General features: G+C 38.5%; 1 protein-coding gene and 1 long non-coding RNA gene across 7 annotated transcripts in view; one reads left to right on the top strand and one right to left on the bottom strand.

Moving 5' to 3' along the window:
* Positions 1-327: 327 nt before the first annotated feature.
* PACRG (parkin coregulated) overlaps positions 328-15,306 on the bottom strand; it is a 260,907-nt gene continuing 245,928 nt past the window's right edge. For both annotated transcript variants that reach the window (XM_081943467.1, XM_081943469.1), the window contains one exon: positions 328-795. In XM_081943467.1, coding sequence (XP_081799593.1) covers positions 635-795 — 161 coding nt within the window. In that variant the 3' untranslated portion in view covers positions 328-634. The remainder of the gene's footprint in view (positions 796-15,306) is intronic.
* On the top strand, positions 3,362-15,295 carry LOC309387185. 5 transcript variants are annotated; one of them, XR_014174555.1, is made up of 6 exons: positions 3,362-3,498; positions 10,142-10,321; positions 11,172-11,434; positions 12,268-12,364; positions 14,180-14,362; positions 15,201-15,295. It is a non-coding gene; the product is annotated as an uncharacterized lncRNA (long non-coding RNA). The 5 variants fall into 5 exon arrangements; XR_014174558.1 differs by adding an exon at positions 4,060-4,128 and having other exon boundaries at positions 3,449-3,498; positions 14,180-15,289; XR_014174556.1 differs by having other exon boundaries at positions 11,172-11,411; positions 14,180-15,289.

The following is a 15,306-nucleotide window of genomic DNA, read 5'->3' as shown; positions in this document are numbered from 1 at the left end:
GGAGAGAAAGAAAGAAATAAGAAGGCATTCTGTTTTTGGGAAAAAAGGCAAACACCTGGAAGCTTGGATGACACGTGTGTTTGACTCATTAATTACATTTATGAAGGCGCTTTCTAATGGGCTGCACAAAAGTCCCTCCTGTAATTCATAGAGATGCTCAACAGTTTTATTGTAAGTCGGGGCCCATTATTCTGCCCAGCTGCTAGAGAACCACTGCTGAACGATTGTTTCTCCTATTAAGCAGTCAGCATAAACTCTCCTTGTTACAGCCTGGGACATCGCCTCCAGGGCAAGCGGACACAGAAGAGCAATTGCCGAGTTGCGTATGAAAATTATAGTTTTATTGTCCGTACAAATGAAGGTTTGACTCTGACACCCGCTCGGCTCTGCTTTTGTGATAAAGAAGCAATTCTTTCACCAAACAAATAAGCACAGCACACCATTGTAATCCAAGAAACAGGCACTATTTATGCATTGGAAAGACAGGCTCACATTTGTACTGAAGAGCTAAAGAGTTTAAGGTCCCAGAAGCTGCTTTTTTAGTATATTGGGGGGGGGGGGTTGTGGGGGGGGGGTGTGGAATGAATACCAAAACATTAGACAGAGCTGGAAAGTGCTCATGGCATCATTCTTGTTAATTTAACAGGCATGACTGATAAGTTGGGACCATGTATTTTATGTTTATGTAAGCATCTTCACCACCATAGCGCTCAAAAGCTTCCAGTGTCTCTTGAATCAAGTCTCCAATATTTTCTCGCTTCTGCTGGCTGTAGTCAATGCCATCGCCAGAGTTCACTGAAATAAAAAAGACAGAAAGAAAAATTAGTTGTGGGTGCTCCACCACTGGGGGTTTTCAAAACAGATTAGTAGAATTCATTGTACCCAATACCACCTTTTTCTGCTGCATGTCATAGGTAGTGTATGTTAACAGTACATTCATAGGGTAACTTCTTTTGGTACGACTAGAAAGGCAGGAAATGTCCTAAAACAAATACAGGTCTATCTTCTTGCAAGTTATTCAGCAAAAACCTCCCAGGCAGACTGCAAAGTTTCTTCCAGCCATCTTGCTGACAAGAGAGCATGTTCTGCCAACCAACAGGTTACTCTTGGTGTGTATGGCAATGGGGATATAGTCAAGGAGTACAGAGACTAAAGAAAATGAGAGCCACTTCAAATGCATTTTGTTGCTGTAGAGTTTGCCTGAAACCCAGGGCTCCAGGCATTCCCTCCCACATAAGTAAGGGGGGTGCCCAATATCTAAGTATCTATTTGTAGGGACATTGCCATGAATCTGATATTTCAACTCCATGTCAATGTTTTGGTCCACATTCAACCTTGCTTGATAATGAGTTGATACTGAGGGAGGCAACTGGTTCTGAATAAGGCCAAGCCTAGAAACAAGAGAGAAGGAAGTTGTATATTTTATTAGAATAACTATACTACCATAAATAGTCAGTCGATCAAGACTATTGCCACAAATGGGGGTGGCGAGACTTACCCAGGAAGGAGATAAAAATTGACTTGCATAATATTTGTTTATATTAATTTTACTGCATGGATACACATTTTTAGAAATAACTGTTATTTGTCTGTCTTTGCTGCTATGCCATGATCCTTTAATTTCATAAAACAGATCTGGTTGCCATATTGCACAGGAAAATACATCTCATTGTAGTAAAAAAAAAAATAACCAAAGGACTCAGGCTTCTGCTTTGTTTGCTTATTTTTCAGGAGACCCTTTACACCATGGCTTATCCTTGTTTATTAACCCTCTTATATTTAAATTTATATTTAAATAACCTGAAGTGTTAATACCACTTTATAATGCCTTGGTAAGGCCACACGTGGAATACTGCATTCAGTTTTGGTCACCACGATGTAGAAAAGATGTGGAGACTCTAGAAAGAGTGCAGAGAAGAGCAACAAAGATGATTAGGGGACTGGAGGCTAAAACATATGAAGAACGGTTGCAGGAACTGGGTATGTCTAGTTTAATAGAAAGAAGGACTAGGGGAGACATGATAGCAGTGTTCCAATATCTCAGGGGTTGCCACAAAGAAGAGGGAGTCAAACTATTCTCCAAGGCACCTGAGGGTAGAATAAGAAGGAATGGGTGGAAACTAATCAAGGAGAGAAGCAACTTAGAACTGAGGAGAAACTTTCTGACAGAACAATTGATCAGTGGAACAGCTTGCCTCCAGAAGTTGTGAATGCCCCAACACTGGAAGTCTTTAAGAAGATGTTGGATAGCCATTTGTCTGAAACGGTATAGGGTTTCCTGCCTAGGCAGGGGGTTGGACTAGAAGACATCCAAGGTCCCTCTGCTATTGTATTGGTAAATTGGTTTTGCATAGGATAATCTTCAAATGGGGAAATGTTTCCAAGAAGAGAGAACATATGGCCATCATGCTCTCATTAACACTAGGCAGGGCATTTTCCTGCTTTCTTGATTAAATTGATGGTATTAAATATTCTTCACGATACCAGGAAAATTCTGAATCATGAATTGGTTCAAGATGTTAGGTCAGGCAGGTTTCACTCTCAGGATCTGAAGCTGCTTTCTAGCTTACAGTTGATGAGTGCAGTGCAAGAGAGCTGGATATCTAACAAATTACTTTGGCCGCTGCCAAACACCAGTCCTAGTTGTTCAGGGAGACTGAGTTCAAGACTGCAGAATTGGCAAAGATGATGCTGTGTTTGTTACAAACTCTTCTATTGAAGAAAATACAATATAATCTTAGTTCACCCAATTTTCTTCTGGAAAAAAATGTATTGAATTAAGTCAAAGTCAGGAATAAAAGTTATTGGAAGTTCTACGTGACAGCAGTGTTTTTCATCTATTCTGCAGTGAGGCAGCTCAAGAGCTTATTGGGAACACATATTTGCTGCAAGATGACATTCAAGTAAAAACATTCTAGGTACTGGTGCAAATATGAAATACGTGTAAAAGGTGGACAACTAATTTTTTCCCTGGGATTTTGATGACACACGTGTAATTGAAAATAGGTCTCAAAGATAGAGAAGTGGCATCAATCTCAATGAAACATACACAACTTCTAAATTAATATTCGGTACAGTTTCAGTGATGGTCGGTGGGACAATGCTGGAATAATGTTCATAAATCATGGCCATATAAGGGAGCAACCTACAACTCCTGAAGCCGAAGTATATTCAGAATCATACCAAAAATAATTTGGCAATAAGCACTGGATGATTTAGAGGTTTGGCAGTAAGATACTGACTTTTTCAATCTCTTATATCTTTGGCTCTAACACTGTCTGGAGAGGTGACTGCTGGAAGGTTATTTCATGGCTCATGTGACATTAAGTGAGCTCACTTTTGTTAATAGCAGACAGGTGTCTAAACCATAAAACTCAAGAGCTCTTCTAACACAATTCATCCATTCCAGTAGCAATATTAGAGAAGTCAACAAAACTAAGAAAGAGGCCACATAATCTCTTCTGTCTGGGAGCTGCAGCTGACACTTTTCTGCTTCAGGTATCTGAATTTTTTAAAAAGCAAACTCCTAGATTTTTTTAAAGGAAAACTGTAATTAAACAATGCTTGTTAGCTTTTAAACTGGCAACTTTCTGTATCTAAGTGAAGATCTTAACTGCTATGCTATTTGAGAGACAAGGGAGGGAGGGAAAAGAGATATAGCAGCTATTAGAATGCAGGGTTAAGCACTGACTAGGTTGAAGATGCAACCTTGCCTTTGAAAAGTAGCTGATACATTGCTGAGATTAGCCTAAACTGAAATGCTCTAGCTGATGGGTTTCCAAACGGGGCAACTTTAAAACTTGTGGACATCAACTCCCAGAATTCCTCAGCCAGAATGGTTGAATGAGGAATTATGGGAGTTGAAGTTCACAAGTCTTAAAGTTGCCAAGTTTGGAGACCCCTGCTCTAGTTGCAGCTCAAATGGACAGAAGGATTCAAGACAACATAAAAGGGAGAATGGTGTCCAAAGTACAGCAGAGAAACATACAGTAAGCCTGTTTCATTTGAAGGTGAATAGGGGATTAATAGGGAGTGGTGCCATCTGTTTCTGCCCTTCAGAAATGATTGCCTGCCCATTCTAACCATGAGAAAACTGAACAATGAGGATAGGTGCAGTTGCCTAACAAGGTTAGTCATTTAAGCTTCATATTTCTGGGACCACACAGAATCAAGCATTGTTATATTATTTTTTCTTCTGGAAACTCAACCTCACATTCATGAATTAGTAGCAAAAACTTCAGTGATTTCACTGGATTTCAATGTCTTCATTGCAACCTAGAAAGAAGTCATACATGGTATATGCAGAAGAACAGATAGAGACAGAATATAGAAGTCAAACCCATATCTCTGCCATCCGAAGGGATTAAATCTTATGCATTTTCATCCTCTTCTTTTGAGTTAACAGACTCTTAGCCATTCCTTTCCCAGCCTTGGGGTTGGCATGGACCTGCTTAGCATTTAACAGTGCCCTTCTCTGACCTGGTTTCTGCTTCAACCCTTACATCCAGTAGGAAGATACTACTGAAAGTTGAGCGGTGTATACTGACCTTCAAGGCCTGATTTCATTGCTGTAACAAGCTAACACAAGTTACAGATTGGCTCTGGATCCAATCTCTTTGCTACATACAAGTATTACACAGTCTACCTCTTAATCTGTAAAGTTAAACTACAGAAAGTTACTTCAAGAGCCTTTAAAATAACATTCTCATCATAAAATATTTTAGAATTACGGAAAAAGGGTAAATATATTGAAGTAGAACAAAGAGATCCATAGGTATCATTAACATAAACACTATGTCTCTGCGTCTCCCTCATGTTCAGATTTTTATGTGTTCTCATTTGAGATCGTTTATCTTGGGCGTAGCATGGGCATCACTGATTTGTTAGGAAAAGAGCAAGGAAGAGTATTCAATTAGGGCTTGAAACTTAAACAACTCTTTCAAAAAAAGTTGAAGTTCAAGGACACATTGGGTCAAGCGTGCAGATTACATTCTAGCTACAGGCACACCATTGGGGATACTCCAAGAGCATAAAGCTGGGGTAGTCTCAAGACGGTCCCCATTTTCTCTGCTCCGCAAAATCAGGGGCTGATGGAGAAGGGCATGGCCTTTTAAAAACAGCAGGCTTCCAAAGCCAGATGCATGTTGTTTTCAACATCTCAAAATAGTTATGGTATGCCTACTTCAGTCTGAATATACCCAGTGCTATCATTATTCTGGTGCTCAAGGAAAAGGAGGAGGAGGAGGAGGAGAGATCTCATTACAGAATGCGGCTCCTTTGGAGTTGGGAAGCTGCATGTAGGCCACAAGTTGCTCATCATTTGCCGGGAGGGGGGGCTCATTTGGTGCCAATGGTTACCAAAACATACTGTGATTCAACCTTCCCAAAATGACTTTAAGGAGGATGACTTCCTTAAAGCCTGGTAACAGATCCTGTTCTCCTCTCCCCCTCAAATATTAGGTATTGTACAGAAAAGAAACACAGAATTATATGTGGGTATTGGAGGGAGAGGGAATTAACAACCACTGCAGTCGTACTTGTGTGAGATGTGCCAATAGTTTGTTCCTGTCCAGAAAATTAGGGGAAAAATGCCAGAGTAGCAAAATCACTCTACTGTAGAAGATATTGCGGCTTGGGGGATTGACTAATAACGATAATAATAATATAAAAAGTGAAAGAATCTGACACTAAGAGAGGCCGCATAAAGAATGGCACAAAATGAGGCTCAGACAATCGTTACTGACAATGTATGCTGTGTGCCAGGCTCCTCTCCTCAAGACAGCTATTGTTTTCTCTAATTTCATGACCCAGTTTATAAGTGACATTGCCAAAAGGCTATTTCAGCAGAGAAGTCACCCACTAAGCCCACAATAGCTGCTTTGCACAGCTATAGGAATTAGCAAATCTTTAAGGCAAAGTTGGGAATGATTAACCCACCAGGACAACATCCACCCCAGCATTTGCCAGCACTCGACAGATGAGTCATACTGATTTCCTCAGCATACCTAAGGCTAAGTATCTAGTCATAATAATAATTAGAATGAAAACATGAAGAGGGGAGAGGATAAAAACTTGCCACCAATGCACAACAGTTTCAGTCTGCCTGTCTCTCGTGTAATGTTATTTCTGGGTTATTTATTGTATGGTGAACATGTGGGTAACTAAAAAGAAATAGCTGTCTCTATGATGCCAGAACCTGGATTGGATTCAAGCTGTTTACTGAAGATTCCCTCAGTGGCAGAGAATTAATCAAGATGAAGAAAAATTTGGAGGCCACATCTGTCTTGCCAGGCTCCCAAAGTGAAATGTCTAGCAGACACAGCATGAAGCAAAGGATCTTGTCCTAGGAAGCAGAACAGTTATTATTACTATGTATAGGGGGGAAAATACTCATTCAACACATAAAAGAACTGCTGATTTAGGCCACTGGAATTAGAAATAGCGAGAGCTCAGATAATCAACAATTTCTAGATTAAGGCATCTGTTATTACCTGCATAAACATGCTTATTATATTTAAAGGTAGCTTCTGTTCTCTTATCTCTTAAGAACTGTTTCAGATGGTGAGGTAAGGCAATCCTTAAATTGGAACTATAGAGAACCAATAGGAGTCAGTGGCTACTGCTGGGGAATTTGGTTGAGGAGACATCTTTTGCCATTGCCGTTACCTCAAGAGGACATTTCTGTATCAGTACACTACAGGTACCTCCTTCTCCCTTGCAGAGATGGGATAACAATATGTTGACTTGCAAATTATCTTTAAAGTAGATATTTTAACTTACATAACATAACATGAACATGTTTGGGGTAAAACTGATCTTTGGTTCTACTTCTTACATTTATCCAAAATGACCAGCACTATGTCCTTACTGTTAACAAGAAATATTGCATATGGCATGAGTGTAGCTATAGCACCTAGACTTATATAAAGCTTCACAGTGCTTTACAGCCTTCTCTAAGCAATTCACAGAGTCAGCCTATTACCCCCCCAACAATCTGGCTCCTCATTTTACTGACCTTGGAAGGATCAAAGGCCGAATCAAGCTTGACCTGGTCAGGATCAAACTCCTGGAGTGAGCAGTGATTTACCCTGCAATACAGCATTCTAACCACTGTGAGACCACAGCTCTTAAGTTAGGGTAACTAAGGTTCATAATTGAATTTACTCTATCTTTCAAAAAAGCATTATGTGAAAATGTTAATCATGAACAGAGGAGATAAATGTTCACGAGGTCATTGATGACTGTAGCATATTGGAGACTGTGAGTCGGAACATAAGAGGTGCATGAATTAGTGCCTTAAATGAAAGAAAGAAAAACAGGCATATTATATGTAAAATTAAGATGAGTTAAAGATGTAATGGATTTGAATGAAAGTGATCTGGTCTTATGGAGTGGAAGAAGTGAAGGCATGCCTTTAATTAAGAATAAAATAGGTAAACTGTGGATCAGAAAGTAGGCAATGCTGCCATCTTGAAGTAGGTGAATAAGAAAATAGGAATTCACAGGCTGATGATAGTTACATATTATGCTTCAATCAATGGTACTAATCAAAGATTCACATGTGACTTTGGAGAAAAACTGTACAACATTTTGAACAAATGGGATGGGCTTGAGGAATCATTCTTTTAAATGCCATAAATAGAAAGGTAAGAACAAGATGACAGAATACAAAAATGATTAGACCATTTGGAGATTCAAGGCTGAATACAAATGATGGTTTGGTGAACAGCATCAACATTATAGAATGCCATAGAAGTGTGCTATGCTAAAGGAAAGTATGAAAAAACTTGGTAAAATAATGATGTGAAAGAGACTGTGGAAGAGAAATAATGCATAAAAGGGAAGCACTGCTGTAAAAATGAAGACAGGGGAATTATATTGCACAAGGAAGAAAAAGATGGTTGCAAAGTATATAATAAAAAAGAACAAGAAAGAAATAAAAGAAAATATATCAATATTGATGAAACAAAAGTGATTTCGAAATGGATGAAAAAGGCTCAACAAGGAACCTCCATAGACTAACAATTTAAGAAGAAAATTGAAGAAATTATTGGTGATGAAATTAATGTGAGGGAAGGTTGGGACAAATATTCTCAGTGAGGAAAAGAATGAAATGTTGAAGAGTAAAAATGACACAAATAGTATAAATATCAATATGTAAGGAAAAATGGAGTAAAAGTTGCTAAAAGCAAAGTAAAATAAATTGCTGTGAAAACATTGAAAAAACCTGAAAGAGTAGTTGGTGTAACAGGAGAAACATTAAATGATGAATCTGGTTTGATCGTGAAGTGGCCATCCAACTTTCTCAGTGTTCATGGGAAGTCTGAAACTGTATTTGATAATTTCAAGAATACTGTTACCATTCCAGTTCACAAAGGAAAATATAGCGGGGGGGGGGGATTATGGGGATTATTTTTTTCAGAGTAACCAGAAGGTCTGTAATAAAGTCTCAACGGAAATGTTATGAGAGGTGACACTGAGCAAAATTTTCAGAGATACAGCCTGGCTTTATGCCAAGGAGGGAATGAACAGATCGGAGATTTGTTCTTCAGCCATTTATGAATACATAAATATATTAAAACTTTGTGGATTTTGGAATTGGAACTGATTGCTGAATCCCACAAGAGTGTTTTTTGATGGAAATAAAGCATATATAAGAATAAATGGATTACATAGTGAATAGTTCAACACTAAGCACATAATAAGACAACAAGTGTAAAAATTCCACTCATTGCTAATATATTTATTGATGAATGTATACTGTGCATAACTTGTGGTGCTTTTAATGTTGTGTCAGTTGTGGATGTGAACGTATGCAAAATTTTGCATGCAGGTAAAGCCACACATTACTGCTACAGAAGGTAGTCATGAGCATGGCTCTAACAATGTTTCAGAGACCAAGACAATTGCATTTGAATGGAAAATAGACTGAATGTTTTCAAGTTGTATATAACTGGCAAAAAAAAAAATACGAAGGAGATGAATCTGTATATCCTGGTAGGATGTTTACCAAGGATAGGGAAATAGATGCAGAACATTTACGATGCAGAAAAGCAGAAAACTGTGGATAATATATGATTCGTCTAGAGAAATGAATGTAAAAGGGGGGAAAAGGCTATCTGTAGAAGTATGCTTTTGTCCACTTCTTATATGGAAATGAGAGTTGAGTATGTCAAGAGACATAGAAGTTAAATGCAATCAAATGGGCTACTTAAACAGTGGATGTAATTAAGCAAGAAGAAATAAGGTCAAGTATAAATGAGTGATGAATGAATATGGATTGAATTCAAAAGTCAGTGTCTAACACAAAAGAAGCAAAGCCAATGGAGTGATTATAAAGAAATTGATTGAAGATATATGAAGGAAGAATGAAGGGGTCAAGATAAAGGGGAAGACTAAGGGAGGTGGATGGATGAAGTTAATGAGATCCTCAAAGAAAGTAATGTGAGAAATTTAGAGAATAATGACAGTTCTTTAGGTGGCATATGGATGTGATAGAAGCAAGGATGGCAGACAAGGATAAAAAGATACAGAGAAGTACAGTAAATGGATTGGTGTAAATTAGATTTCCTCTGTCCTTTGGAAGTCCCCCCACTTTTAAAAAAAATTAAAAATGTCTCCTCCTACCCCCTTCTGCAAGAAATGTTTTATCTTTACAGCAAAACCCAATTTACAAATTTTCTTTTACTAGAAAGGAGAAGAAACAAGAAAAAAAGCAAGTCTGAATTAGGACATAATATTATTAAAATATTTTTGCTCCACTTTATTGTCTCAGTAAGTGGTTTCCTGAACTTCATAATGCATTTAAACTTATATCCCCTTTTGGCTGAATTTTTAATAAAATGAGTGGGATCCAAGAAGGGAAAGGTTGAGAATTATTGGTTTAGATTAGACAGTCATGGAAAAGATTGCTGCTGGACATAAGGCTTGTTAGAAGGAAATGAGTTCCAGTACTGAATAAAATCTGTTAATATCTATAGAGGTTCTTTAGCATGAAAATGTACTATAGATATTCTTATTCTTCTACTTATAGGGTGACAGTTGTCTGTTCAAGATGTTTAAACTTCTGGTTGTGATCAAACATTGTTAAATCAGTGACAGCACACTTGACCTTGCAGCTGACTTTTTTCTTTTTCTCAAGGTTTCAGACATCATGGAAGAAATAAATTGAAACTGGAGTGATTGAAAGACAGAAAACTCACCTCCCAAGATTTTAATAGTTTGAGCCTACCCAGCTTCTATTTGAAAAGAAGAGGATTCAAAGAGACTTCTGAAGAGCCTTTGAAATAGATGGCAAAATTAAATATTTTTCTTAACAAAGGTAGGAGCCCAGATGCCCAGATACAACCATTTTATGGACAAATGGTCTATCTATAATACCTCTCTCATTCTCACCCCACAAGATGATTAAATATTCATTCTCACTATCATCTTTGCCCAAATTTCTATTGCTCTTCAGTTCCAGTGGTTTCATTTCTTCCAGCCTTAAAAGCTTGAGAACCTGAGTGCTGAATTCTTCTCCTTGCTAATGATCAGAGTTTTTATTTTCTTAAAAATTAGTGTTTTGCCATTGAGCTGTCCCTGCCCCTCAGCAGCAAAGGCCTTCTTGCTTCCATTCCTCAAAAAACAAAGAGAAAAATCCTAGAACCCATCTCCCATTCACATTTTCATTGGCTGGCCATTTACAACAACACAGCAAGTCTTTGCAATTGTTAAGGAGAAAGCACCATTCTGTTTATTGTTTATTTTTTGTTTAAAAGCCTTTGCTACTTGTGATGCAGGAAGGACAGTCTGGCAGGGGGCATTTTTTTGCAGCTGGAGTCACAATAGCTTTAACCATGATTATAGCATATAATATAAAAACCTCTAGCTATGTGTGGAAGAAGAAAAGTAGCCACACCCTTAGTCCAGGGGCTGGAAAGTGAGATGAAGCAAGTGTTACCGCTTTCAAAGCAGGGGAAATCAAGCTAAGTACTGTTTTTACCAGGATTATGAAGCTTACTAGAAAGCAAGTAGGATTGAGACTATGTTTGCTGATAACTCCTGCTTATATAAATAAGGAAAATCAAGCAGGCTTGTCTGTTTTATATAAGTATTGTGAAAGTGACTAGAAACTAATGAGAAGATTTAAGATCAACTTCACTGATAGGTTATCCTTATGCCTTTCCTAGAATCGATTGCAGCAGATGTAGAATGCAAGAACTGGGAAGCATGTGTCCAAATGCTGTGAGACATGGAGAAGGAGGAGCAAACTTAACAGGGTTCCCACAAAACATAATCTTTACGAGGGAAGGAAGGAAAGTAAATCCAGCTTGTGGTGCTTTTAGAAGAACTGACTCAACTTTTAAAATTAACCACTATCTTGGGGAATGGCAGCTGGTCAAAGACTGCATATGGAAAAGTCCTAAAAAGTATTTAATTTTAGCTGAAGAGTGTACGTAATGAATAACCACCCAATGAATGTCACCCAAATCCCTACCTTTGGAAGGAAAGTAAAAAAAATAGAAGCATGTGCAAATGTAATCCAAAATGCATAAATGTATTTGGCCGTGATGGTGAACCTAATGGCATGCGTGCCACAGGTGGCACACGGAGCCATATTTGAGGGCACGCAAGGCATTGCCCTATGTCAGCTCCGACGCGCATGCGCACGCTGGCCAGCTGATTTTCAGCCTTCTGGAGGGTGGGGGGAGGCTGTTTTTCACCCTCCCCAGGCTTCAGGAAAGCCTCCGGAGCCTGTGGATGGCAAAAAATGGGCCCAACAGGCCTACCAGAAGTTCAGAAACAAACATCTGGTAGGCCCTTTGGGCGTTTTTTTGCTCTCCCAAGCTTCAGGAGGTAGCCTAGGGAGGGCAAAAAATTGCCCAAGGGGCCTACTGGAAGTCCAAAAGCTTCAGTGAGGCCTGCATGTATGCGTGGGGGATTGAGTGCACATGTGCAGGTGGATAGCATTGCATTATGGGTGTGGGTTTGCATGCATGCGCTATCAGATGCCACATGCCCTTTTGGCACCCGAGCAAAAAAATGTTCGCCATCACTGGTATATAGGCTTCTGTTGACTCAGGCCATGGTTTCATCTCTAGTTCAGTAAAAATAACTACACCTTATTAGTCTGAGAGATACGGAGCATGAGATTTCCTCGAATGATACCTTTTAAAATAGAGAAGCAGTAATGGGGCACAGAATGTGGAGACTATGTCCTACTTGTTCCCATGAAGAAGATCTCTAAATGTTCCACTCCTAATCCTGTTTCCTTCTTCTACATAGGAGTACAGCTTTATAGGAGTACCAGATTCAACAAGTATTATCATCAGCCACTTGTCTTCAAATAAATCTTTCTCAAACTTGGTTCACTTAGGAAGAGGTAAGTAGTAATTCTCCTTCTTTTGGTAACTGAACTGAAAGATTTGTGCTAAAAGAGTCATTTTGGTTTAGTGGTTAAGGCACTAGGCTAGAAAGTGGCAGACCATGAGTTCAAGACCCATCTTAGCCATGAAAGGTGGGATGCAAATAAATAAATAGCCCCCCCCCCCATGTATGATGTTGATTCATTAAGAATTTGAATATTATGTATACCAAAGTCAGAGAACTAGACGGAAATGGAAAAGCACAGAGACAAGGAAAAAGAGAAGACAGGGAGATTAGTTCTGAAGATCTCAACTGCTAGTCTCTCTGACCAGGAAGTTCCACGTAGACAGATGCACACAGACCTCAGATCATAACGTTAACCTGAATCTACACTGTATCTAGCTCAATTGGTCCTAGTTTGGTATATAATTCTTTAATCATAACTTGGATATTTATGTGCTGGAGCTCTAACCAAGGCCCAAAACAAGGGGATGAGTGCCAATGGGGCAAACACAAAAGGTAAGACAAAATGGAGCAAGTTTAAAAGCCCACTGAAAGGGGAAATAAGCAAATGCTTTTTTGAATGTCTCGGCCAGTGCCACTTGATTAACAAGTCAGGTTTTCCTTTAATTTTGTGTCTGAACCTTTTGGAATAGAATGGAATTTATCATGAGTACAGATGCTTACAACTTAACCTGGAGCAAGTTTCATAAAAAACAACAACCATACAGACCAGGTATTTTAATTGTGAGCTGCTGTTATAATTCTCCTCAGTGCAGGACATATCTAGTAAGTCCATCATCCTTATACAATGATGAAGTCACTGGAAGTATGTCATACCACACACTAACTTTTCCACATTGCTAAGATACTGCGGTGGATGCTGGGTGATATAACTGTGCACCCCCACCCTGTCTCACACTCCTAGACTCTGACTCTGTAGGGTGGGATAAAGCTGTGACACACTCCTGGGTTGTATGGATTTCAGTAACTTGAGAGAAGAACTAAATAACATATAACGTTTTGGTAACAAATTGACTGCATTTGAAATAGTCTTGAATAGTCTATGTAAACTGCTATTGCTTAACATGCATTGTCACTTCAGAATCAACTAAGATAGCAGCCCTTATCATTATTTCAGATCAAAGGCAGTTCTTTTTAAATCAGGACCTTTCTTTTTCTGCTTTGTTTTAAATTGGAGTGTTACACTGAAAATAACACTCCAGTCTAAGATTTTCTTTTTTAAAAATGGATCTGATTTTCAGCAAACATATTCCTCTCAGGAAAAGACCAATAGGGGAGGAACAAAATCTTTGGATTATCGCTGGAAGTATTTGCTCTTCTCCAACAATCCAAATAGCCTGCTCAGCAGGAGACAGAGACATGAAGCAAAATTCTCAGTGGCCTTGGTACAGTGTTTGTACTGTTGTTGCAAAACAATGAAGCTAGGCACAAATCCTGCTGAAAGAGCCAGAGGGATCACATTTTGTCCCTGTATGTTATCTGTTGGAATTTACACAAAAAGAAAGCTCATATACCAAAACTGCAAATATTATCTATGTGGAAAAGAACTGGATGTGTTTGATTGCCACTGACTTAGTTTGTATTTACACCAAATTATACTTGACATGGTATTCATTTTCAAAAGAAATTGAATTAATTTGTAACTTAAGATCGCAACTTACAAACAATTTGCAACCAACGTTCCCCTCATAAGATAATGTAAGACAATAGTGCCAAGGGTCAGACCAAGTGACTTGAAAGAAAACCAGGAACAGGAAATAAATCAAAAAACATTATAATTGTGTATTTTTTCTTATTAAAAACACAGGCATTTACCTTCTTTGTGAATCCATAAAGTGGTGCTTACATTATCTGTTAATATGTGAACTACTGCACTGTGGCACTGCTTCTTCCCGTGAAAGTCAAAAGGCAAACATTTATGCGGCAATTTCACCTCAACTCCTTAACTCTCATTTCCAAAGGCTTGACACTTGTGGGCAGAAGACATAAGGTACAGTTGATCCTTCTCACATAGCTAAGCTTTCTTACATCATCCCATCTGAGATAGGAAAGAGTAGTATTTCTACTGGGAAACTTGCTCTAAATAGCAGGCCCAACTATTCCAAAGCTTCCTAGATGCCCAGAAAGTTCATTCCATTCCCAGACATATCTTCTTCTGTGTCAAGAAATAGCTGCTATTGAACAGAATGATCCTGAAATTCATGAAAGCCACAGTCACGAACCTATTAGTGAAGTTACGCCCCAAGACTTAATACATTATATGATACAATGAATTCCTTTATTCTCTCTCTCTCTCTTTCTTGAAGTAAGAAAGAAATCATCAGTGGGAACGCAGTGTCCTCTCAGGGTAATACTGATCTATGCAACTTTAAGGTTTTGTTTTGTTTTTTAAGAAAAAAAGTAATAATATTAAGAACAGCTGTGCATTTCCTGTTTGTCATTATGTTGTGCTGTCCGGAAGAGTAATCTTAAAAACCTTCCTTAAGAGCTAAGAACATCTGAACCTGAATGGGGGGAAAAATTGACTGTGTAGGCATTGAGACCATTTTTTAAAAAAGCACAGGACCGGGGTTGAACACTTCTACTTATGAAGGTTAAAGAACTGGCAGCAGTGGAAATTTACTGGGCTGATTTATCTTCAAGCCAGGTATAGTCCAGACAGTTGTAATATGAGTTTCCTTATAAATCCATGGCAATAACCTTAACTCTGACCTTTGCAAGCAGGCAAAGGGGACCGGAAATAATTCTTTATACTATTTTTCTTTGCATTTTTTTTAAACTGGCAAGGCAATCCTGCTGAATATAGCTTCTCTTCTGTTTTTCAACAGAAATCAATGTACACTTTATGTCAGAAGTATGCAGCCTTCACTGGACTAGTTATTTTAAGAGTAAAGTCATAATAAAAGAATGATGATTCAAAGTTTCTTCATCTTG

Source organism: Natrix helvetica (assembly GCF_964273705.1).
Source record: "Natrix helvetica genome assembly, chromosome: 2".
Taxonomy (NCBI): domain Eukaryota; kingdom Metazoa; phylum Chordata; class Lepidosauria; order Squamata; family Natricidae; genus Natrix; species Natrix helvetica.
The sequence above is the reverse complement of the archived record's forward strand: the minus strand, read 5'-3'. Positions and strand labels throughout refer to the sequence as shown.